This window comes from Sciurus carolinensis, chromosome 7, assembly GCF_902686445.1.
Source record: "Sciurus carolinensis chromosome 7, mSciCar1.2, whole genome shotgun sequence".
Classification (NCBI taxonomy): Eukaryota; Metazoa; Chordata; class Mammalia; order Rodentia; family Sciuridae; genus Sciurus; species Sciurus carolinensis.
Window position 1 is genome coordinate 85,061,464 of NC_062219.1, and position 26,932 is coordinate 85,088,395.

Consider the following 26,932-nt stretch of genomic DNA (forward strand, 5'->3'; position numbering starts at 1 on the left):
TAACCTGAGTCTTTGATGTCTTCAGAAATTCATTTTATAATAATGTACGCTAGTTATTTTTTGGTAGTATAGTTCAAGGGTAGTTTTCTTTAAATTTCTCAATACTGTTTATTCCTAAGTATTTGTGTAAAGTTATAAATATTTACTACACTTCTGGATTTTCTTAACACATAAGAGTGTATGAACTGAAAAGCTGTTACTTTTTCTTGCTATACAAGTATATGAAGATGTTTTCTTAGTTCAAAGTGCCTTAGATTTAATATTATTTTCACATTTTGAGTTATTTTAGAACAAAAGTAAAAAGTCAAAAGATTATCATAGATACTTAACTATTCCCACAAAATAAATCAAACCCACTGAAGGAACTATACAAGTTCACTAAAGAATATCAGATTAATCATTTCCTCCTATAAATATTTTTTTATTTATTTTGTGTTTAGAAGTTGCAGTTTTAAGTACTATTAACAGAAAATACATAAAAGCTTCCTAACAAGTGAAAAAAATAATTATAAATGCTGGAAAAATTGGCCTCATTAACATATTTACAGACTTTTACTTAATACATACTCCTTTGGAAATTAATTATATGACATTTATACAAGCATTAACATCTCCAAATCACTCTGAGTAGTGAGTACTTCAATTCTTTACTGTCTATACCCAAAATTTAAAGTCACTTAGTTTCTGAAAGCAACAAGCAACAGTCTTCTGGTCAATCTGAGACACTGTTGACGTACTGTTCTGTTTTTTCACCTAAAGATGCTTCCACTGAGGAACTGTCCTTAGGCTGTTTCTTCTCTTTGCTCTGACTTTCTTGTAGCTTCAGAATTATATTTCGGATTTCTTCTCTTTTTGTTCTCATTCTTGGGGGAGGAAACCAGTTCGCTAAATTCATAGGTAGCTCAAAATTTAGTATGGGATTCTGAAAAGAAAAGATTAAATGCCTTTTAGAAAATTATAATCAATAACATTTTAGCTTCAACCACAAAAATAGTCCAAAGTTGAAAATGAAAGTATCAACTGAAATTGATTTCCATGCATGTCTGAACTTGTCCAGATGAACTCAACTACTATGTATAACCGCAAAGAGCTAATAAAAACATTTTAAGCATTCATTCTTCAAACAGATATATTCAAATTCATATATATGTACTATAAGAAATTATGTACATTATAAATTTGTATCTAATAGAAATAAAAAGAATAAAATGAATGATTTTTAAAAAAGAAAATATTGATATATATTTATTCATTACCTATCATATGCCAGGTGCTATGCTGCGTACCAGAAATGTGCAGTGCTGGGGATTGAACCCAGGATCTTGTGCTTATGAGGCAAGCATTCTACCAACTGAGCTATACTCCCAGCCCCCTGTGTATAGATCTTAAATCTGGATTAGAGGCTGGCAAACTATAACCATTAAGCCAAATTCTGCATTCCAGAAATAATAAACTTTTCTTTCTTTTTTTTTTTTTTGGCAATGCTGGGGATCAAACATAGGGCCTCATGCATGACGGGCAAGTGTTCTTCCATTAAGTGACACTCCTAGCCCATGTAATAGTTTTATTGGAATACAAACACGTAATCTCATTCATATATGGTGTGTGGATTTTTGCACAACAGTAGAACTGAGAGTAGCAATAGAGGTTGTATGCCTGAAGCCTAAAACACTTAACTTTCTTGTCCTTTATAAAAAGGTGTCAGCCCCAGACCAGACAAAGAATTCAACAATTAAAACAATGAATACAACAAGTATTATGACAAAAGTATAGAACACTATGAGGATAAACATCTGAGAAATAATATAATTCTAAGAGGAACTGATGTTTAAACTAAACCTAAAGAACAAGTAAACATTAACCAGTCAAGAAATGACAGAAGCAATAGGGAAGAGTATCACAGTAAGAAATATGTACTAAGCCTTAGAGATAAGAAAGGACAAGATACAATATGAAAAACTGAATAACTTTCTGCTGGCTGATATATAGAATGCTAGAATGAAAATGGTCAGAAAATGAGGCTAGAAGCTTATATAGATCCTGGATCATAGGACATTTGAAAGATACTGGTCTTTAACAGCAACAAGAAGACACTATAACGTTTAAGGCAGGACTGGAAAGGGGGCTGAGTGAAGCTCTGACAATCTTACAAATTTGTACCTTCTCTGAATGCTGTGCTTAGCTATATCCTAAGCATTTCAGCTCTTTTACGGGAGTCTGGATGAAGACACTGGGTTATGAAACAATTTACCTGGAACGAAAAGTGAACATTTTTGCTTCTACAAAAAACACCAGCCATGTGTCTGGCTTTTTTTCTTAGTAATTAATTTTAGGGCACTCTTGAATTCAATAAAGCTATGGTTGGATAAGGTTGACTTGGTGTTGTCTTAGAGGTACGGAGGAGCCAGCGACAGCTGTAACAAACAAGGCCAGAATCTCAGGGATGGAGGGAACCTTATAACTGACCTATGCCTCTCAAGCATAGGGGAATGGCTTCTGCCTGGAGATGTGGTAGACCCTGGAAGCTGCGAGGGTTCCCCGAACCCTTCCTAGATGATAGTTCCCAGGGGAGAAAGCCCTTCACTGTGGTTGCTTTACAATGGTTGTATGAACCCTCCTAGTAAATTTAAGGGCATTATAAAATAGTACAGCCGGATATGGTGAACACCTGTAATCCCAGCAGTTTGGGAGACTGAGGCAGGAGGATGGAGAGTTCAAAGCCAGCCTCAGCAAAACGCAAGGCACTAAGCAACTCAGTGAGACCCTGTCTCTAAATAAAATACAAAATAAGGCTGGGAGTGTGGCTCAGTGCCAAGTGCCCCTGAGTTCAATTCCAGGTACAAAAAAAAAAAAAAAACCAGTACAGGCAGTGAGGGGGAGAAATTAGTAATAATAATAACATCATCATTGTGGTGGCTACTAAAAAAAATTAAGGAGGAAAAGTAACATGATTAGATTTGGGTTTTCAAAAAACAATTATGAAAAAGAGAAGGTAGGAAGAACAGGAAAATGAGATAGAAGAATGGGAATCTATACAGAAGCCTATGATAGTGTTGCTAGCATACGGGACTTGGAAAGTGGCAGCAGGGATAAGATAATATATAGACTGACACTAAGAGACAGGATTTTATGGTTCATCCACTGCATGGTGGATCAAGAAGGGTCAAGATAACTAAAGAATATCTAAGGGAGATATATGTGGTACTATTACTCTGATGTCAAAGGAAAAGAGTGAAAAATGGTCAAATGTTAAATGGTTATGAGAAGAACAATTTTAATGTAAGGGTAAAAATGATACTCGATTTTAGAGATTTGAGAAGTAGGAAATGAAGACAATGAATACAATTACTTTTCAAGGGCTGACATGCTGGTGCACGCTTGTAATCTTAGCAGTTCAGGAGGCTGAGACAGGAGGACAAGTTCCAAGCCAGCCTCAGCAAGTTAGTGAGACCCTGTTTCAAAATAAAAAATAAAAAGGGCTGTGGATGTGGTTCAGTGGTTAAGTACCCCTGGGTTTAATCCCTGGTATAAAAACAAAACAAAACAAAACAAAACAAAAATTCTGTGAAGGAGAGAAAAGAGACAGTAGGAACTACAAGAGAGATTGGTCAAGGTGGAAAGAACCAGTAAACAGGATAGGCTGATCAGTGCTGGAATTGGGGTCTAACATATCTTGGATTTGGTGACCTGTATGTCTTAAAAGTTCTCCAATTAGTGCTGGACCTGGTGGCACATTCCTAAAATTCCAGCAATTGAGGGAGGAAGATTCCAAGTTCGAGGTCAGCCTGGGACACTTAAGGAGATTCAGTCTCAAAATTTAAATAGGGTTGGGAATGTAGCCCTACCTTGGTAGAGTATACCTAGCTTTGATTCCCAGTATTGCAAAGAATTTTTGTTTGTTTGTTTTTGTGGTGTTAGGGATTGAACCCAGGGCCTTGTGCATGCAGGGCAAGCACTCTACCAACTGAGCTATTCACAAGGAATTTTTTTTTAAAGTTTTCCAATTGATAAATTCTTCCTCCCTGGAATAAATTTTGAAATAACAGGAAAATAGTTCCTCACTGTTCATTATACAAAAATAAAGTCAAATACATGTTCGTTATCAATTATGTCAGATCCAACAAACTGAAACTCACCTCAAAAAAGCTCTCTACATACTGTAATACATATACACCGCAATCACTGAAGTTGTTTTGCTGTGGAACTTTTGGATTAGAGCCTTTCATAACATCTTTAGAAAAACTTCTTTTGCTTCCTTTTTTAACTTCCCATTCCACTTCTAAATACCTGCAATGATGCATGTATAATAAGAACATACACATATATAAATATATAAACTGCCTCATCTCTAACAAATACAAAACAAAGAGTGAGGTGCAATTTTGAACTTACTCTCTTAGAATTTTGACAACATTTGACCGAGAAGGGCCTCTGAGTGAGTCCATAAGTAAGATACAAGGTCTGCAGAGTAGAAATGGCCAAAAATTGAATACTTTACAATGTTACAAAAACAATGAAAGACCTATAGCATATTAACAATAAAATTTTAAAACTTCAAAATTCACTGTTTGCCTCAGTAAAACTGGAAGAAAAATAAACCTTAGAGATCCAAGCAACCTATTAGGTATTGATGGTTATAGTAAACATTCAGTTGTACACTATTAATTTAATTCTTGGTTATAAATATATTACACTAAACTTTCATAGTTGATTCCTAATAATACTTTAAAATTTAGTAGAAAAACAAAACAGCCAAAAATTTGAACACCCCCCCACTTAAAAAAAAAAAGTGGGGCCATGTCAAAGAAGGAAAATAATCCCATCTTTTAACTGAGACCTATTACAGATATTAAAGCAAATAATCATCACATAAAATTAATAATTTAGGGTGTGTGTGTGTGTGTTTTAAGGATTCCACTGCAGAACACTTAATTCTTCAAAAAACTTCTATTTATACAGCTATGTTATAAATCCAAGTAAGTACGTGTAGTGCCAAAGGTCCTGAAATGAGTGAGGTCTAGGTTATTAGCTAAAATGTGTGTGTATGGTGGGGAGGGGGGGAGAGGGGAGGAGGAGATCTGGAGTAGACTCTTCTCTTTCTCTGTGTGCTAAGGATTAATGAAGAGGTTGGAAAAATGGGCAAATGGGGTACTGAAATGATTACCTATTCTCCCCATCCTTGATCCCTGGTAGCATGCCCCACTTTTCCTCAATGACCCTGATAGCACTTGTGAATTATAATTAAATATTTGTTTAAGAAAAAACTAAATAAAAATTATCATATAGCTTACAAGATACAGTTATTGCTTACTGTTTACAGATAGTAGGCTTTAAATGCCACTGTCCTATTTCTGAATTGCAATTGTCATCAGCAAGGAATCCATCATCACTGCTATCATCCTATAAGAGACAGCATGCTATTAGTACTTAAAATATGGATTTCAAATTAGGGATGCTCAACCTGTATATATTGGGAAAAAATCTACAGTCATATGTTGTAAACCAAGTGACATCACAAAAAAATTTGTTTTTTTGGTTTTAGTATAATAAGCAAAAAGGAAAAAAAAAAGGGTACCATATAAAGCAATCTTTACTGCTGTGTAAACAGTTTGTCCTAACAACTAAAGAAAGGTCAAAAAAGTAATGATCTGCTGTAGGACTCTTATGATTTTTAAATATAAGGTCCTATTTAATTCAAACTATAAAATATTCTAAAAAATATACACTATTCTTAATATTCATAATGTATATTAAAATTCACCTGTTATGTTAAATTATCTGCTCAAGACATATAAACATTAAATTGATGAAAAATCACCAGAAAAGTGAAAAAAAAGATATAATATTTCTATGCTCATATGCTACATAATTGAAAATTTAAACATTTTCCTGACTATCAAGTTAGACTACAAAGTATGATCCAATAATGCTTTAAAAGAGGAAGGTGAGGAGGAACTGGCAGCTGGGCTATGGGGAGAGAAATAAAAACATTTGGTGGCACTTGGGATTGATTGAATCCAATGGCACACTACCACTGAACCATATCCCCAGCTTATCACTCTATCTATTTATTAATTCACATAGAGACAGGGTCTCACCAAGTTGCCAAGGTTGGCCTTCAACTGTGATCCCCCTGAGTTGCTGGTATTATTGATGTGTGCCACCATGCCCAGGTGGAAATTAATTTTATATTAAAACTTTCAGAGGTAATGTTAGAGGCCAGCCCAAATTACAGCAGCTAAACAACAGCAGTGCTAATACATTTATCCTGGTAATCTCTGACTTGAAAACTAAATTTATGTTTTGAGGTATGACCCAAATTTCAAACGCCATGATGAGTTTTTTACTGGTTGAAGGAACTGCTTATAAGACAGTAAAGAAAATCTTTAGATAAAAACAGAGTATTTTGCCAGACTTTAGGTTTTACCTGGTTATCCTGATCTTCTGAGAAGTCAATGAGTTCATCTTCAAGCATTTTACTACCTTCAGCTGATTCATCACCATAGCTTAGTCTGATTTTGCTTAAGCCATCTGTATCAACAGGAAACATAATAAAACAGGTCATACCTATAGCTAAAATTAATGCAAGTAGTTAATCAGTGGTATAGTAGATAAGGATATAAAATTCACTTTGTAAGGTCACAAATAAAAAGTATTTAAATAAAAACCTGAATTGGGGGCTGGGGAGGTAGCTCAGTCGGTAGAGTGCTTGCCTTGCAAGCACAAGGCCCTGGGTTCGATCCCCAGCACCCCAAAAAACAAACAAACAAACAAAAAAAACCTGAATTGACATCTCAATTACTGAATTGTTTCTACTACTTAGACCCTGAAACTCATTAAAATTTAAAAGATATATATCAGTTATAGGATTAAATGTGCATATACTTAAATATATAATGTATGTATATATGTAGATAAACATTGTTGTACTAGGCATCCCAGATATTTTAAACTCATAATGGAAATTAAAACAATCTGAAAATAATATAAATGCTCAATAACAAAACTAGCAAATTTTAGAACACAAAATAATGTACAATTTTAAAATTAAAACTGAAAATATGAAAAATTATACAATAAAAATGTAAAAAATTGATTAAAATTAAGTAAACAGGCTTGCTTTTAAGTAAATAATTAAAAAGGAAAATATAAAAATGATAATCATGTTAGTGTGGTAGTGTTATGGAAAAGTTCCCCAACTATGCATTTTCCTTCATGCCTGGTTACATCCATAGACTTTTCAAAACATCAAACCACACAATCTAATTGTAGGTGCTGGAGATGTATGTAGCTCAGTGGTAAAGTGCTTCCTAGTGTACACAAGACCCTGGTTTCAATCTTCAGCCACAAAAAAAGTAATATGAATCACAGAAAAAAGCTTAACTGGCTACTTTTAATGGGTCCTTTCTGTTCCAAGAAAGTAAATCATTAAAAATAAATTCTTTTGCTGAAAGAAGCTTATTTACACAAAATGTTTCAAAGAAACGTAAGGTTTATATGAAAGCAGTAAGGCCTGAGTCAGGGATTTTAATATCAAATATATCAATATTGTTTAATACAGAGCACATCACGTACAAAATTTATAAAGTATGACTTTTTGGTATTTTAGATAATATAAAGTTTATTTTGGTTGTTATTAAGTTGTAAGGGGTTAAAATATTAATTTAAACATGTTGCAAAGGAAGCAAAATGAAATGTACTCCTGAAAAGACACACAAAAGCCTAAATACTATGATCAGAAGCATACTATTTACAATAACTATTCAAGCCCGATGATAAACCATTTTGTTATACAAACAATAATCTCGGGCTGGGGAGATAGCTCAGTTGGTAGAGTGCTTGCCTTGCAAGCACAAGGCCCTGGGTTCAATCCCCAGTACCGCAAAAAAAAAAAAAAAAAAAAAAAAAAAAAAAAAAAATCTCTTCAACTTATCTTTTTCAAAGCTATATTTTCATGTTTGTTTAAAATTAAAACATCTTTATTTGAATAAAATTTGCCCAAACCTCTGGCAATTAAGAATTAGTTAGTATTATTAATTGGGTTATTAACAGCAAGTCATACTTATCTAGAGGAACTGTGGTCATATGAATATTTACCTTACAACAATTAAATTATATATGCATATCAAAAAGAAAATGAATTAAATAATTCATTCAATTACCTCCATTATCAATGTCAATAAGTAAATGTCCTGGAGTAAATAGTGGTAGCAACTCAAGTTTTTCTTTTTTTTTTCCTTTGGGGGAGGGTTTTGGGGGTTGAACCTAGGGGTGCTTAACCACTGAGCAACATTCCCAGCCCTTTTTTCCATATTTTTTTTCTTTTGAGTGGGTCTCACTAAGTTGTTGAGGCTGGATTTGAACTTGCAATTCTACCTCAGCCTCCCCAGCTGCTGGGATTATAGGCGTGTAGACTCAATCAGTTTTTCTTTCAATAAATGTCAATTCCTGAGAGTTTCTCATAGTGAGACCATTTGAAGATGCTTTTGATTCTCAAGTTTAAACATGTTTCATGCACCATAGTAAGTTAACTATTGCGAATGGTGCTCAACAGAAAAAATAGCAAGTGCTTTTCATACAGCTGACCTTAAAAACCTAATCTCTGGGATTAGATACAATTCCACTTAACATACTACGACTGCATTTTGTCTAACATTAGTCGTCAATATTGGTAACTATGTCTTTGATAGCTAAAATTATTTTAAAACTGTCTAAAATACATCATTTATATTCTGTTAGCTATGTTCTCAGACCAAATGGAATTTAATTATTTAGATATTAAATGGTTCACAAAAAGCTTTACAAGTTCTTTTTATACTAACTTCTGATACACCATCATTGTATATAGGACAAACTGTGTAAGCATCCGTTCTTAAGCATCCTGGTAAAGACATATCTAGAAAGAAATAATTTAATGTACTTTTGAGCCAATGATCCCTTGGAAACATCTGATGAAAACTATAGAACCTCACTACCAAAAAATGCACAGACCCACTTTAGAGCACTATTTTCAAACTGTGGGACACTATCAACAATGGATTAAAGCAAACACTAAAAAAAAAAATAGTACAGGTGTTACTACAAACATAAAAATGATACATTAATGTTCTGTGAAACACTTGTTTCACAGTCCTTCCATTGATGTAGTCCAGAGGAAGAGCAATCACCTAGAATATGTGAGGCCCTGGAGTCAATCCCTAGTACCACAAGAGAGAAAAACCAATAAATAAAAAACCTTGTACCCACAGATTTGGGTATACTTGGGGGAAGCAAGGAAATCTGTAACCAATTCTCCATGGATACCAGAGGATAACTGTATATTCACATATATATACAACTATAACAATCAACACCCCTGCCCTGCTTTGCCTCTAGGGAACAAACCCAGGGCCTCAAGGCATGCAAGGCAGGCACCCTATCACTGAACTACATGTCCAGTACCCACAAACAATTTTAAAACCTAAAAAAGAAAAAAATCCAGTACCCAATAGCTATCATTTATCATTCCCCACATTTCTGCCCTTGACTACTAAGCAGTCACTGTACAAATTTTTGCTGTTCTGGAGATTTCAAACAAATGATAAGTTCCCCGCTCCCCTGCCCTCAAGTATTAAAATACTGAAACTGAAAAATCATAGGCAGGTTCTTTGCCTCCTTTTATTCTATTTCCTGTCTAATGAAATAGACTGGAAAATGAGCTAGAAAAACATTTATCTGGCTAGCCACCAATGAACTTTCTTGCATGTTTGCTAAATTTTCCTTTTCTGCTTCTTATCTCTCAAAGGTAAACTACTCCAGGGCTAAAATCAACTTTACACAGCTTAGTATGCCCACCAAACAAAAATATTCTTACAAGAGCTCAACAAAAGGTTTCTGACTCACAAAATAATACAAGCTGGTAGCAAAACCAACAGTATGTTCGGCACTCACAATTTTCAACATGTTACTTCTGAATCCACATAATTTCTTCTATGGCCTATACCACACAATTTTTCTCATCCAAGGAAAATGTATTAAACTATTTATATTTTAAGAAATCTGTCAGGCACACACTACACCACATTATGGGTTTTATGGAACAGACTTACAAATCTTTTTAAAATTGACACATAATACGTGTACATATTCTTGGGATTCTATACATTTTTGTAGTTCAGTGGTAGAGCACTCGGCCTCACATGCATAAGGCCTTTGGTTTATTCACCAGGACTGAAAAAAGATTTGCATTTATTTATGGGATACAATGTGATGTTTTGATAGAGATACTTTTTGTAGTGTTCAAATCAAGATATGAAATGGATTCTTGTCATTGTGCATTGGAAAGGAAATTATATAACTGAAACTGACTCAAGCAGAAGAAAATTAATTTATTAGAGCTGAGGAGGAATAAAAAGATAGAAGTTAGGACTGGAGTTGTAGCTCAGTGGAAGAGCACTTGCCTAACATGTTTGATCAAACTTGCCAGGTTTAATCCTCAGCCCTTAAACAAACAAATAAACAAAAGCAGATACTGGAGAGGTGCCCCTCTTCATATTTAAAATAGTAAAGAATGAGGAATGATGAATCAAGTTTCAATAGCTTAGAGGAGAAAGCTTTAATTTTTGCCTCTGGCCACTTATACTTAACTCACTAGTCTGCAAATTTGAGTATAATAAATTTATTTTACTTATAGATCTAGGACTGTACAACTACTATTTAGTTTGAAATACAGTAAATTTCCTATGAAATAAAAATAAATACAAGTTCTAATAAATGGGAAATTAAAACCTTCAATAGGCCAAATATTCCTTATCCGAAATGTTTGGAACCAGAACTACTTTGGATATTAGTATTGTTTTTAGATTTTGAAATATATACATATACATAATGGGATATACTGGGATGGGTGCCAACTTTAAACCCAAAATTCACTGATGTTTCATATACACCTTATACACACAGCCTGAAGGTAATTTTATACAACATTTAATGCACCTGCATTTTGACTGGAACTCATCACAACATCAAATATACAAATTTTCCACTTGTGTAATGTTTCAGATTTTGGAGCACTTCAGATTTCAGACTGGAGATACTTAACCTGTACTATAATTTCAAAACCGCACTTATAGGGGAAAGGGAAGAATGATTATAAAAAAAAGCAAAGGGGGTTTTCTGGAGTGATGAAAAGGTTCTAAATTTTGGTTGTGGTAGTGATTACATCACACAGTTCAAGCTATACTGATACAATGAGTGAATATTATTTTAAGTGTAATATATGTCAATAAACCTAATTTTTTAAAATGTGTGATTGTTAAGAAAAATTCCTATTCTGAATTCTTTCACTTGTCAAAACACAGAAATACATACCTGGATGATGCATAGAACTCAAAGATTCATTCTGTAGGCCATTCTCATTTTTAGTCCTATCAACTACTTTCTGGCATGCAGATTCTCCTTTATTAGATTCTTCATTTTCACTTGTAGTATGATTTATTTTTTTCACACTACATTTCACACTGCATACGTTTCTCCGGTAACAAGGGTCACTTTCTTCCTGCCCAGCACTTGAATCAGTTACAGCTAGGCAATGTTTTTTGTTTAGCATCTTCTTAATTACAGGCTTGGCAGAAGAGTTCTGTGAACAACTGTCCATTTCACTGGCAGAAGGAGAAGAAATACAACTATCTTCTATAGTTGAACTTTTTTGTATGATTGCATTTTCATGGTAATGAGGATTAGGTTCATACTTTGGTTTTTCCAAACCAGGGAAACACACAACAGCCAAAAACCAGTGTGCACTGTAAAAAACAAATGAAACTAATAAATACATTATTAGAAAAGTTTATTATATTTGGCAGTAAATATCAATTAAAATGATTTCTTTCTAAAGCTTTTGTGAACAAATTTAGTAACAATACTAATTTTTTTCAATTTTCAAATCATTTACACCTGTTTTCATGTGTTTGTATGATCAGTGAACAATACAATGTCTATTCAAAAGTAACAATTTTTATTAAAATTATGTAGCCTGAAATCACTTTTAAACAATCCTCTGATCTGCTTGTTTTCAGAATGAAAAATTCCTTCTTAAAAACGTATCATAAAAAAAAAAAAGTATCATGCCTGTTTTTATTATTATTAAGTAGGAAGGGTATAATTTTGAAAATATGTATATGAGTAATCCTTTGTTTCATGCTATATTGAAATGTATCTATTTTAATCATTGTTACAAAATCTCAAACATTAGTAAAGAGTTCTAGCTATCAAAGTGTATGATCATGATGCCAGTGAATTCAGGTATCACAGCTCCCAACAGTAGCATACAGATCCTAAGTAAGAAACTGTACCTTCCTAGCTCATATTAATTAAACTAACAAATTGTTTTGAGAAACTATTATTTAAGAGGGACAGGGATATGTGTTGGGATATAATGGACAGGGCATAGACAGATGTCAAAGAACTTATTAGATAGTATCTCTCATTTGGTAGGGTGTTCAATAAATTTTGCTGAATCAAAAAAATGAATATTTTCAATGGACAAAACTTATTCCACATTCTCATTCCTGCAAAATGTTAGATTATCCCAAGCTAGTACTAAGAAATAGCACTATCTCTCCATCTGACAGGATCCAGTAAAAAGGTCATAAAGATTTGTTTCATTATTGGTAAGGCAAATGCCAGGTGAATGAATACTTTTTTCCTGTTCTTAATTATTAATTCTCAGTATACAATGGACTTAGGTCAAGACTAAGGCAGTAGAAAGAACACACCAACTTTCTCATTTCAACCAAGGACATAGATGACTATAAGGCACGTCTCAGTTTTAGAAATGTTAATATGTGGAAAAATGTGTTAAAAATTGATGAATATGTTGTGGTTTTTTTTTTTTTTTTGGGTGCTGGGGATCGAACCCAGGGCCTTGTGCTTATAAGGCAAGCACTCTACCAACTGAGCTATCTCCCCAGCCCCGATGAATATGTTGTAACATGGTGTTCAATCTAACACCAATATCCTTAGCCTGTGTTTTTTTTTTTAATATTTCTTAACTTTGCCAACGTGGATAAGCTTTGATTTTTCTGCTGTCTCTCCTAAAAAATAGGAGAAAAAAATTCTTTCTGGCTGAAAGGAGAAAGCTGAATCAGATGATCACCTCTAACCTCAAAGAACCAAGGTTTTGCTTTTATGAACCATTTTATTTTTTAGCTAAAAAAAAAAATGTTTTTTGTCTACTAATAACTGAACCAAGAAAGGGCATTTTACTCCTGAGCTACATTCCCATCCACCACCATTCCCTTTACAAAAGTTTTGAGAGAGGGTCTCACTAAGTTGCTGACTGTGGCCTTGATCTTGTGATTCTCTTGCCTCAGCCTCCCTAGTCACTGGAATTATAGACAGGCATGCACCACTGCCCCCAGCTTAGGAGCCATTTTAATTGTAGCTATTTTAACCTTAAATCACCAGTGGCAAAGAGGCTGAACAAGACAATTTCACTTTCTTTTTTTTTTTTTTTTGTGGTGCTGGGGATCAAACCCAGGGCCTTGTGCTTGCAAGGCAAGCACTCTATCAACTGAGCTATCTCCCCAGCCCCGATTTCACTTTCTGAAGATGAACTATATCCAAATATCAAACCTGTATTCCTTAGCAATAGCTGTAGCAGTTCTCAACAGTTTATAAACTTAAAAAAATAAGCATCATCAAAAAAATAAAATAGTTGACAAATATGTGACACTTCATCTAATATAATTAGTAAATATTTGTGGCTTTAATTTTTTGAAAAACAAAATATAAGGACCTTGTGACTTATAGGCTTTTTCATCTGCAAATGGTACAGCCCTCTTATGGAATCCTTTAGTGGCCCTGCATCTTTACACATTTTTCTCTCACCAGGAATACTAAAAACACTGATAGTAGCTTCCATACATAGTTATAGTGACTAAGAGGGATATGCCTCTGTTCTTAAATAATGTGTGCCTCAAATTATACTTTTGTTTTAAATTTCTATAATACATTTCTCACAAATAACTTTCCTTTCTTACCTACTAGGCAGCTCATGTGTTACTTATATAATAAATTTAAAGAAAATTTATTTTGGAGATAATGAAGAAATTAATGTTCAGTTAATTTTAAATTTTACTTAAGATTAAAACTTTAAAGATATATCTTTGGAGAAGTTGTGCCTTATAGCTAACTCATGTTCTGACCTATGTTATCCATCTCTGCTTGGGTTACCAAGTAGAGCACACACATAATTAAAACATTGTTTTGTCTTTTTGTGATGACAGGGACCTAACTCAAGGTCTTGTAGATGCTAGGCAAGTGCTCTACCATTAAGGTATACCTTAAGCCCCTAAAATACAATTTATTTTAATTAATTAATGAATTAATGTATTCATATTTTGGAGACATGGTCTCACTCTGTTGCCCAAGTTGGCCTTAAATTCTTGGGCTCTAGTAATCTTCCTACCTCAGTCTCTTTAAGTTGCTGGGAATACAGGTGTACAATTCTAAAACAGATTTTAAATAAAGAGTTTAGCTATACTATACAGTGAATCTGTTTTTCAAAGAAAGAAAAGGAAAACAAAGCAAATTTAGAAGACAGACGGGCATAGCTAGACTTATCAAACATAAACAATCTCACAGGATATCAATCTCACAGGATATTAATCTCAGGCAAGGTTACTTGAACCATGACATAAATGAGACAAAGTAGGGCCAAACTTTGTCTAAGCAGAGGAGGACACTAGGTCACAGTGCAACCCACAAAACATCAAACATCTCTCTCTTTTAGTAATAAGTGAATGCTACTTCATCACTCAAGAAAACTACCTCAGACTCTCCTCCAAATCACCAAACCAAAGCTCAAATTCTCTTATACGTCCTTTTAATAAGAGACCCCAGAATTGCCCATGGTGTATTTCTCCCAAGTTGTTTGACTACAGGTGAATTTCCAGTGGTCTTTGGCTTAAGGGCACAGGAAAACAAAACAAAACAAAACAAAACAAAACAAAACAAAACAAAACAAAACAAAACAAAACAAAACAACAACCAAAAGAGAGGAGGGGGAAGGGAGGGAAAGAGCAAGAGAAATACATAAAACTCAGGCTGAGGCAGAAGGATTATATTCCAAGACCAGTCCGGGCAACTTAGGGAGATGTCTCAAAATAAAATTTTAAAAAGGGCTGGGGATGTAGTTTAGTGATAGAGCACTTACACAATACGCAAGATTCTGGGTTCAACCCATAGTTAACACACACACACTGACACACACACACACACAGACGCTTGCACACGTACAACAAACAACTTTGGAAATCTTAATTGCATGAAAATTCTATTTTATATGTCAAGGCCTCTATGGTCAAGGGAGGAAAACAGGGATGATCATATGAAGTATTTATGCATCTCCATTTACTCAGAAAACCGTTTCAAATAGCATGATTTTCAATTTGATCAAATGGCATAAATTCAACCACCTTCCTTTTGTGTTAAAAGCAAATGTGTTTTTTAAATAAATATTCAAATTCATCAATATGACTATATTATCCTTTGGAAATAAAGTAACATTTTTTAGACCACAAGCATCACTGTTTTTCTTTTAAAGACTTTATTCTGCATTGATATATAAAACAAAATTAGAAAGATATCTAGTAGATTGTTTTACAAAATTCAGTACCTTAGATGATTCATTGGGAAGCTGCATTAATTTTTATAAAACAGGCATATTAAATACCTATAATAAGCTTCAGAAATATGTTTTAAAATGAACGAATGCTTTACTTTATAAATACATGTTTAAAATTTACCATCACATTTACATAAAATTCTTACTCACGCTTCATTAAGGGGTACAAAAATAAAATCCTTCTCAAAAATATCTACATGCCGGGTCCATGTTTTTACTCTCCCATGCCGTTTTTGTTGTATTCTGTAAGAAAGATAAACTATAAGCTTCTGAATTGTCTCTAATGTTTCAGCTTATATGCAGTGATTTACAAATTATATAGATTGACAGATAATGGCTCCAACAATCATATAAGATAGTTTAAGAATCTGGGAAAAGAAAACAGAACACCTTAGATGAAATGATGAAGGCATGAAACTGCCCATCATTGAATATGGAGGAAAGATATATTTAATTCCTCTTGCTACAGCCTCGGGGCTCCAGTAATTCTCTTGCCTAGACTTCTCTACTATTGGTATTATGTAAATCTGGTACTAGCAACTATACTGTGAAGGGTAACTAAGGAGAATAAAGCAGGAAGTAGCATCATCTGACACTAGATGAAGCAGGATAGATTATGAGCACAGGTCAAAATCAATGACTATTAGTAACTCTGAGATGGAAATTAGGAATTATTGAAATAGTAGAAAATATTTATATTATGCACAACAGTCATCAACTCAAGACATTGAACAGTTAAGAGAGTATGTACCACTCTTGTATGTTTTGACCTATTACCAGTCAAGCATTAGAGATGGATGCCATCACTATAAGGAGAGAATTATAAACAAAATGACTTGGATGTGATATGCAGCATAGAATTTTCTTAATTTGTCTAAGAATCATCATTGAAAGAGCTTATTTAAAGTACAGATTCACAGGTTCCTCTTAGATATAGATGGAAGAGCTAGAGTAAAAGAGCAATCTGTATTTAATAAGCATCTAAGCAATTTTAAAAAGTCAGTCATATTTGGGAAATACTGTTCTTGATATTAGACCTGTAACATTTATGAATTCCAAGTATTCTGGAGATATTAGAATACTATGAATTACATAATTTTACAGGCTGGTAATGGAACTAAGTGATGTTGACTCAGTAAGTGATAAGAAAAATTATACCCTAGAATTAGTGCAGGATTATTTTAAAGCAATTAAACACAAACCTGTAAAGAATGAAAATGAACCTATTTAGTACCCCTGGCTGTAGAATTTAGAAAATAAACAAGTGAACTGCAGAAACGTGTATTTTCTTTCAAATACTAATGGCACTCCATTCCGCATTCATGAATTCAACCAAGGACAGAAAATATTTGGTGGAAAAATTACATCTGTACTGAACACATACATATTTTTTTCCTTGACATTATCCCCTGAAGAATATAACAACTATATATAGCATTTTACACTGTATTATCATCATTAGAGATGATTTAAAGTATATTGCGGATGTGCACAAGCTACATACAAATATTGCACAATTTTACATAATTGACCATCTCTAGATTTGGGTATTTGCATGTGGGGTGGGGGAAATCAGGAACTGAATTCCCATGGATACTGATGGATAACTGTTAAAGTGATTTTTTTACAAAATTAAAATTGACTAACTTACTACATCTGTTAAATATTTTCAGTCTGACTTACGACAGATTAGTTGTTTCATGATTTCTCCTCTCTCTCTGATTAAGGCGTTTATAGAAAAAAGAACTGAATATATGAATGCGGTCAGCTTCTTCTTTCTTCAGTTTTTCAAGCACCAAATATCTATTTTAAGCAAAAATAATTTCAATATAATAGTTTAATTCATATTAAAATCAACCAGTCATGCAGTGATAAATATTTGGTCACCATTAAAAACTCTATTCCTTAGAAATGAAAGAAGTTACTGGCAAACTTTACTCCATACTCTGGACAATGATAATTACCAGATTATTTTAGAATAAGATCATTGAAAGATCTAATGATTTAAAATAAGGGTACACTTTAAATCAAAGAGTAAAGTAAGCCAGGTGCAGTGGTGCACTCCTGTAATCCCAGTGGTTTGGGAGGCTGAGGCAGGAGGATTGCAAGTTCAAAGCCAGCCTCAGCAAAAGAGAGGCACTAAGCAACTTAGTGAAGCCCTGTCTCTAAATAAAATACAACATAGGGTTAGGGATGTGGCTTAGTGGTTGAGTGACCCTGAGTTCAATTCCCACACACTCCACCCACCCTCCCAAAAAAAGAGTAAAGTAAGCATATGTGCACACATAATTTATACATGAACATTAGCAACAGCACTATTCAAAATTGTCAAAAAGAAAAAAAAATGACAGAATTACCTATCAACTAATGAATTAGAAAAATAAAATGTACGTGGAATACTGTTGAACAATAAAAAGAAACTGGTGATACACATGATAAGAGAAGAACCTTAAAAACATGGAAAGTAAAAAACTACTTGCAAGGAAGCACACAGTGTATGCTCCCATTTATATAAAAAGTCCAGAATGCGCAAATCCATCAACAGAGAGGAGACTGGTGGTTACCTTAGTCTTCGGGTAGGTTGAAAAGAAACAGGGAGTAACTACTAATGATACTTGGGTTTCGTTTTTGGATAATGAGAATGCTCAGATATTTACTGTGGTGATGTACAATTTCTAAATATGTCTAAAAATATCACTGAACTGTAGATTTTAAAAGGATGAACTGCATAGTATGTAGACTGTATTTCAATAACACTGTTATCTATAATTCTAAACTAAGTATATAACAAATATATACTATTTATTTCATTTTAAACATTTAGCTAATTAATCATAAAGATTCAACTATATACTACTTTTTTATGAAAACAAAAGACAAAGAATTCTGCAGTGGTGAGGTTATTAACAATGGCTCTTTAAAGTGACCTTATAGTGGTTCTAATTTTTCCTTACCTTATTTAGTTTTCTGTAAATTTATATCAAAACAAATCAAAATGCTCCTTTATGTTGCAAGGGAAAACTGTTATGATAAATTTGTTTATGTCCCAAACTTTTTCAAATGAGCTATACAAACTCAAGCTTACAGCCACATTCATTTTACCAAGTGGGGATGGTCTAACAGCCTTATGAAAACTTATACAGAAACACCAAATGCTTGAGGTTTGTTCTCCCAGAAGGTAGTCTTGAGATCTCTTTCTTTTATAATTCCAAAGCTCAAGTTCTAATGAAAAGGATATATAACTTAAAATATTTCTTGCATTCAACAACGCAGTGTGCCCCTACAAAAGGTACTGCAAGACAGTAAGCTCATGATACAAGCTAAATTGATTATTATTTCTACAATAATATGCTCAGAAAAAAATGTGTACTAACCTAGCTCTAAGTTCAGGGGCTTAACACAAAGGGGAAACTATTTTACTTTTGCTGGCCCAAATTACAATGGCTATTTCATAAAACTGAACTGAATAAACAAAGAGATAATTCAACTTAAAATGTAAAGTTGTTTGAGATTCAAAAAAAACTGACCACTTCATATGTAAACAAATTCATGTCTTTTAAAGAAACTAGATTTGTCTTTAGTTTCTAACACTGAACTACCCATAAATAATTCTATGACTACAGTTCTGGTTATTTTAAATATACATGTATAAAAATTATTGATTTTAACAAGAAAAGTTATGTCTCAGTTTAGAATTAAAGACAAAATCCAAATTTACTAAAAAAAACCTTGTGGTATTTTCTTTCATTTGGGTACAGTAATTTCTTTTGGTGCATTAATCATTTAAATATTGACTGTTGTGGTGAAACTATTCACTTGCTATCTCATAAAGTCAGAATCTATAATAACAAAATAACATTTAATTTTAACATTTAAAATGACTTTAAGGTTAATCCACAACTAAATGAAAGTGATTTTGAAAGTATTTTCATTAAAATAATCCTTGGGGCTGGGGTTGTGGCTCATCGGTAGAGCAATCGCCTAGCACCTGTGAGGCACTGGGTTCGATCCTCAGCACCACATAAAAATAAATAAATTTTTAAAAAAAGGTGTCTATCTACAACTAAAATTTTTTTTTTAAATCCTTTTTTCTCTGTACTGTATTAACATTCCCCAGATGCCATCCTTTTTCTGCTTCTTGTAAAGTTGGTAAGCTTTGTTTAAAAGTTTGTTTCTAATTTGTAGAGCTAGAAATGGAGAATGAACAGCTCTGGCAGCAGGCAAAGTTATCCATTTCAATAGTGAAGTTGACAAAGTTTCCTTTTAATTTCACTTCTAAGAGTTTCATGAAAGAAGTATCACTAGATTATTAAAAAATCATGTATACTGTTAAAAATCAAGTATTCTACCCTTATTAGTAGTAACCTGTTTGTATCAGAGAAGGCAGACTAAGTTTAACTGTATGAAATTTATTTTAAAGTCTCCTGTTACAGTCGTGACTATAAACAAGTAACTATAAAATCTCCTCTGTAATATAAAAAGTATAGATTATTTCATATGACAGACAAAACAATATAAACAAAATACAGGAGTTCAACTTATTTTTTAAATTCTACTATATGTTTAAAAAACCAAACAAATATAAAGACTTAGATTAAAAGTAAAGGGATGAAGAAGTGTATACCATGCAAATACAAATGAAAAGAAAGCTGGAATAGCTATATTCATTTTGAATAAAGCCGACTTAAGGACAAGGAAGATTATCAAGGAGAAAGTGAGACAATTTTTAATGACAAAGGTATAAACTCTCCAAGATATAAATAAATGTATACATGCCTAACAACAGAGCTTCAAAATACATGTTGCTTCAAGAACAGATACAGATTTCAAAAGAGGAGGACAAATGCATAATTACAGTGGGATATTTCAACAACCCTTCTCAAAAAACAATGGGAAAGGGGCTGGGGAGATAGCTCAGTCGGTAGAGTGCTTGCCTTGCAAACACAAGGCCCTGGGTTCGATCCCCAGCACCGCAAAAAACAAAACAAAACAAAAAAAAACAACGATGGGCCAACTTGGCACAAAATCTGTAAGGATAAATGGCCTGAATGGCACTATCAACAAAATAGACCTAATCAACACTCATGAACACTCCATTCAACAACAGCAATGTTGTTCTATGCATTCACTTCATGCTTTTTAGTCACCTGATTTGTTCAGGTAGTATAGTATAAATCAGAACTGGGATAATATTTTCTTAAATTGTGGTAAAAACAAAATTTACCATCTTAATTATATTAACTATGTAGTTCAGTAGTGTACAGTATATTCACACTATTACAAGAAAGGTATGCAGAATTATTCCATTTGGCAAAAATGAAACTCTACATCCAATAAACAGTTTCTTTTTCTCCCTCCTCCAGTGTCTGATGACCATCAATTGTACAGTTTCTATGAATATGACTACTTTGGATATTTAAGTGGAATCATACAGCATTTGCCTTTCTGTGACTGTCTTATTTCACTTAGTACAATGCCCTGAAGTTTGATCCATAAAACTGTAGCTTACAACACAATTTCCTTCTTTTTAAGAATGAATAATATTCCATTATATGTATATATCATATTTTATTTATCCATTTATCCATCTATGTACAGTTGAGTGGTTTCCACCTTTTAGCTACTATGAATAGTGCTACTGTGAACAGGAGTGTGCAAATACCTTTTCAAGACCATGCTTTCACTTCTTTTGAATATTTATGCAGAATTAAGATTGCCAGATCATGTGGCAATTCTATTTGTAAATTTCTGAAGAACTTCCACATTGTTTTCCATTGTGCAGTGGTACACCATTTTATAATACCAGCAAGAGTGAAAAAGGGTTCCAATTTCTTCACAGTTTCACCAACCCTTGTTATTTTCTTCTTACTTTTGGATAGTAGCCAACCCAAGTGGGTTTGCAATGATATCACATTATGGTTTTTATTTGCATTTTTCTAAGGATCAGTTATACTGAGCATCTTTTCAAATCCTTTTTGCCCTTTGTATGATGGAACATCCTCTCCCGCCATAAACACCTTTTGGTGCTGGGGACTGAACTTATATCCTCATGCATGCTAGGTTAGTACTCTAACACTGAACAAAGGGACCCAGCCTGAAATATCATCTTTTGATTTAGCAGTGCAGAACTTTCTTTAAATTTGTCCTTAAATATATGTCAAACTTCAAAGGGTCTTACGAAGTTAGGCATTTAAAATCTAAGGCAGTTTTTCTTGTCAGAGAACATGATACATTTTATCGCAATGAATGGACTCAGTTACCATTAAATCTTCAAAAGGAAGATAAGTGCTCTTTAAAAGGAGTATAGTGAACCTGAACAGGAATATATTTCTTCCTGATATCAAGGAGATTCTATTGGTTGATAGTGTTGTTGACTTCTTCTATACCCTATTTTCTTTCTAGTTGTCCTACTGACTACTAAAAGAAGAGTCTCCAATTATATCTGTGGATTCATCTTTTCCCTCCTCACAAATCTAACAGTTTTGCTTCATACACTTTACAGTACATATACATTTAGGGTTGCTATGTTTTCCTAGTGGATCATTCCTTTATCATTATCTAGTATCTTTGATAATTTTCTTTGCTCATTTCTTTATGATATTCCTGTCTCCTTTGTTCAAATTTAATGTTTGTAGAGTCAATCTTGTTCCATCCTTTTCCTTTCCAACCAATGTTATTATCTTTGAAGAATATTCTTATAGAAAATTTACTGAATCTTCTGTCTTTTCCACACACTGAAGTTTTTATTTTAGTTTTTCTATTTTTATACCTACCCACTGTTTTTATCTTTTTTATATTTTTAGTTCTAATATTTCCAGTTGTTTCTTCTTTACATCTTTTCATTTATTTCACATGTTGTCGTGGCTTTCATTTTAAAACATTTTTGTGATGAATGAATAGAATATTTGTCAGATTATTCTTATATCTGTGCCTTCTCAGTGTTAATGTCTTTAAATTTTCTTTTCTCATTTTTTCTCATTCAATGAAATCTTCCTAATTCTTGGTTAGATAAATAATTTTTCAACTGAAATCTAAAAATCTGAAATTGATACCTGGACATTTTGGGTATAAAAGATCTGGATCTTATTTAATTCTTGCATATTATCAGGTTCCAGATCTTATTTAATTCTTGCGTGATGCCAGAGAGAAACTGGGTGCCATCTCACATTATGCCAAGTGGCAGTGGAAGTCACATTCTCTACTAAGCCTACCTTGATACTGGAGGTGAAGGGGTACCTTGCTACTATTGGATGGCTCCCCCAAATAGGCCTTCACTGATACCATCTCCACTGAAAGGGAGGGGTAACTTGTTAACCTTTTAGGCTGGGGTCTAATCAATGGGCTCAAGTGAAGGCCCTACTTTTCTAATGATCTTAGGGTCACTGTGACTTTGAAGTTGTTCCTTAACACTTATTTGCTTCTCGCCTCACCTCTGCTATACGACTATGTCTTTTTTTTTTTTTTTTTTAAGATTTTGACAGACCTTTATTTATTTATCTATAAGCAGTGATGAGAGTCAAACCCAGCACCTTACACATGCTAGGCAAGCGCTTTTCCACTGAGCCACAACCCCAGCCCTACATCTTTCTTTAAAGTTCTCACTTTCTTTGGATTTTATGACATCATTCTCTGGATTTCTCTTCTTTCTTTGGAATATCTTCAGAAATTACTCATGAGAATCTTTTTATTCTTTTTCTCTCTCTTGACACCTACCTTTCAGGGTCTGTCCTTAGAGTTCTTTTGCTCATTCTATATCCTTCCCTAAGCAATTCCATTCATTTCCCTAATTAAAAACAACTTATGAAATAAAGCTTCCTAAATCTGTATCTCTCTAGTGCATGTCTGGCATCCATAATCCTTAATGTCCATTTAATCAGTTCTGGAGTCCTTCTAATACTATATCCTATATAACTACTACTCAGGAAATATCTCATCATTTCCTTTTCACTCCTACTAAAATAACTTAATTAGGTTTCTTAAATCATCTTAATTAAATTCTTTAAATCACCCCTCATCCAGACTTCCACAATGCATATGCCTATCAAAATGGCCTTAAGGAAATCCAATCATGATATACTTCTAAACTTCACTCTCTATTTATTTTCTCTGTGGTACTGCGGATTGAACCCAGTGCCTCACACTTGCTAAGCAAGTAATTTACCAGTGAGCTATATTCACAATCCTAAATATTCACTCTTTATAAAGATGATTTACCCCAGACTGTGGGGTGAATCAACTAGTAGTCTATAATATTAATTCAGTGGGGGGAGATAGCTCAGTGGTAAAGCACTTGCTTAGCCTGCATGAGGCCCTGGGTTCAACTCCCATCCCCACATAAAAAATAAATAAACAACAACTACAGCAAAAGATTAAAAATATATATTTAAGAAAAAAAAAACCAAGTTTTAAAAAGTTTGATTTGTTTTATGAAACACGTTGGAATAAACTAGAAAATGTTAAGAGAGTACTAGTCATTCCATAAGTTAGTTTTGTTTCATATACAAGCCCATTTTATAACACAAATCAGTAAACACATAGTAAGTTAAAATTTACGAAAACTACGTATGTATCAGGCATTTTTCCTATTACTTGACATGTATTACTTCACTGAATTCTCACAATCCTTTAGACACCATTCTTATCTTTTAAATGCAGAAACACAGTTTAAGGCAGATCAAATAACTTTCGAAATATCACTCAATAAGTGAGAATTAAAACCAAAACAGTCTAACTTTAGAAAACGAAAATACACAATATGGAATATTCTTAAAATTTTGCTAAAATGTTAATAGAAAATTAACTTACTTCAAATAAAAGTCTATAATAACATCATTTAAAAATTCTCCTTCACTTAGACAGTGCAGGTCCTCATTAGTAACAGAGATGCCTCCCTTAGCTGGAGGTGGTGGATACACAATCAATCTGCAATTAAAAACAAACAAAACAACAAAAACAAGCAAATAAACAAAGCTTTACAAATGTATATAAGTGAATTATAATAAAACGGAAAGAGAAATTTACAGCATTGCAAATGTAAAAGAAATCTCTCACTTTTCTACAGGTCCAATGAAGATAGTATGGCTCTCTGCAGTTTCTTCGTCATCATCAAAAAATTGGAATTCCTGTTTATTTCTAAGCTGTATTTTCGATTCAAAGGATACCTGGTAAAAAGAAATCAAATTATCAATTCAAAGTTAATTGGAATCTTCTATAAGAGCAAGTACAAGTGCAAGGCACAGAAAGTTTTCCAATTAAAAAAATTAAAAATATGAATCTAGAAAAGTATGCCTGATACTGTATTAAAAACAATGAATAGGCTGGGCATGGTGACACATTCCTGTATTATCACCTACTACAGAGGCTGAGGCAGAAGAATCACAAGCTCAAAGTCAGCCTAAGCAACTTTGTGAGGCCCTGTCTAAAAAGAAAATTTTAAAAGGAGGTTTTGAATGTAGCACAGCGTTAGAGCACTTGCCTCACATATACAAGGCCCTGGGGTCAATGCCTAGTACAGAAAAAAAAAAAAAGGGCAAGACTAGGGGATCACTTTCTTTTTAGCTTCTAGACAGAGACAGTATCAGTATCCCAATATGTTAATAAAAACTTTCCAATGTTTTATTGCTATAAGATTTCTACAATTCATAATTGATTAGATTATGTTAGTGTAAGATTTAAAGAACCTTTTACATAACAGAAGTATTTGTTTGTTTGTTTTCTTCTAGCAGTGAAGGCCTACTTAAGTTCAATGTTCAATGGCTAGGTAATCCATAATATGTGGGGCAGAGGCTCAGGGAACAGTTTAATGAGCTTCCACCCTCCACAAGTTCTAAATGAAACACAGGGTCCTTAGAAGGAAGAGCCTTCCATTGAAATATGAGTCCATTCCAGCTGCCTTATGGCTTCTGCTGCTCTTTTCTTCCTCTGGCATTATCTCCTGTAGCCAATTCTGCAAAAGAAGGAGAATGATTCCCCTTCCTCCTTCTGCTCTTTACCCCAGTCCACTAACTGTGTGAGACCTTGCTCAACTACTACCACGACAGTCAGATTTCTAAGTATACAGCAAGGCTGAGAGATTTGGTCCCAATAAATTAAGTCAGCAAAACTTAGTTTCTGTGGTAGTGTACAGTAAGACTACAGCATTTGGTTCATGTGGTTTCAGAGTTACCCAACTATATGAGTAGTTCCTGCATAACTGGATATATACATTTAACAATCAAGGTCAAACAATATGTATTCATTCTTTCCCAAGTTTTCAATCATATATGCATATATTAAATATAAAGCATAATATCAAACACAAATGACCAAAATTCCTTCAAACCTAAGACATAGGGTAAAAAATCAATTTGAATGAAGTGGCATGTGTTTATATATGTTGGGAATCTTGTTCCTACATTATTTGCTATGAGATAGTTTACATATCAAATATGAAAAGGAATTAACTCAAATGGAATTTTAAAACTAATACTGAAATGGGCGCTATTATAAACATTTTCCTTTAAAATTAGTCATAACTTAAAAATAACTTTTAAAAAAAGTTTAACATAATTACCGTTTTAACTTTGTTTTCTTTTTGCACACAACTTCCTTTGATGCTTTCTTCATAGCTTCTTGTGCAGGCAACAAGTCTGCTATTAGCTTCTTCAAAGGGAATTTTTGCAAAAAAATTGGAAACATTATTCTTTATACCAATGTCAGTAATGATGCTTTCAAATACCATATTTGCCTGAGGATCAAGGCCATTTTGAAAAATTAAAATTATGTATTGTTCCTCCAAATCTGAAAAAAAAAAATGTAATGATAATACTAAAAGAATAAAATAAATAGGTAATTTAAAGAATAACAACTAATTATTTCTAAGATCATCAGAAGTCCTGGAATAAACATCCAAAAAATAATGTTTAAGATACAATAAATACTAGAATAAAAATCAGTGTTACCAACAATGTTACCCAAGTTACCAAAAGAAAGAAACCAGAAGACATTATTCTAGTAGCAGCTCAAGAACAAGTCTACTGGGCTGGGGTTATATAGCTCAGTGGTAGAATGCTTGCCTATCATGTGTGAGGCAGTGGGTTCAATTCTCAGTACTACATATAAATAAATAAAGGGATAATCAACAACTAAAAAAATATTTAAAAGAACAAGTCTACTAATGCATATAACGAATATGCCTACTTACAGATTGAAATATGTACCAGGTAACATTTTTGTCAGATACAAATAGGAAGCTGCTAAGCAAACTAATAGTACATCTACAGAATTTAA

General features: G+C 33.3%; 1 protein-coding gene across 4 annotated transcripts in view; it reads right to left on the minus strand.

The window, feature by feature from the left end:
* Positions 1-405: 405 nt before the first annotated feature.
* Positions 406-26,932, minus strand: part of Senp6 (SUMO specific peptidase 6) — a 114,794-nt gene continuing 88,267 nt past the window's right edge. For 3 of the 4 annotated variants that reach the window (XM_047559137.1, XM_047559139.1, XM_047559136.1), the window contains 11 exons: positions 26,217-26,443; positions 24,716-24,825; positions 24,470-24,586; positions 17,348-17,467; positions 15,815-15,907; positions 11,350-11,780; positions 6,428-6,531; positions 5,312-5,400; positions 4,393-4,461; positions 4,137-4,287; positions 406-922 (listed from right to left, as the gene is read on the minus strand). In XM_047559137.1, coding sequence (XP_047415093.1) covers positions 713-922; positions 4,137-4,287; positions 4,393-4,461; positions 5,312-5,400; positions 6,428-6,531; positions 11,350-11,780; positions 15,815-15,907; positions 17,348-17,467; positions 24,470-24,586; positions 24,716-24,825; positions 26,217-26,443 — 1,721 coding nt within the window. In that variant the 3' untranslated portion in view covers positions 406-712. Of the gene's footprint in view, positions 923-3,349; positions 3,453-4,136; positions 4,288-4,392; positions 4,462-5,311; positions 5,401-6,427; positions 6,532-11,349; positions 11,781-15,814; positions 15,908-17,347; positions 17,468-24,469; positions 24,587-24,715; positions 24,826-26,216; positions 26,444-26,932 lie in introns of all 4 variants that reach the window. The other variant, XM_047559138.1, reaches the window with a different exon arrangement.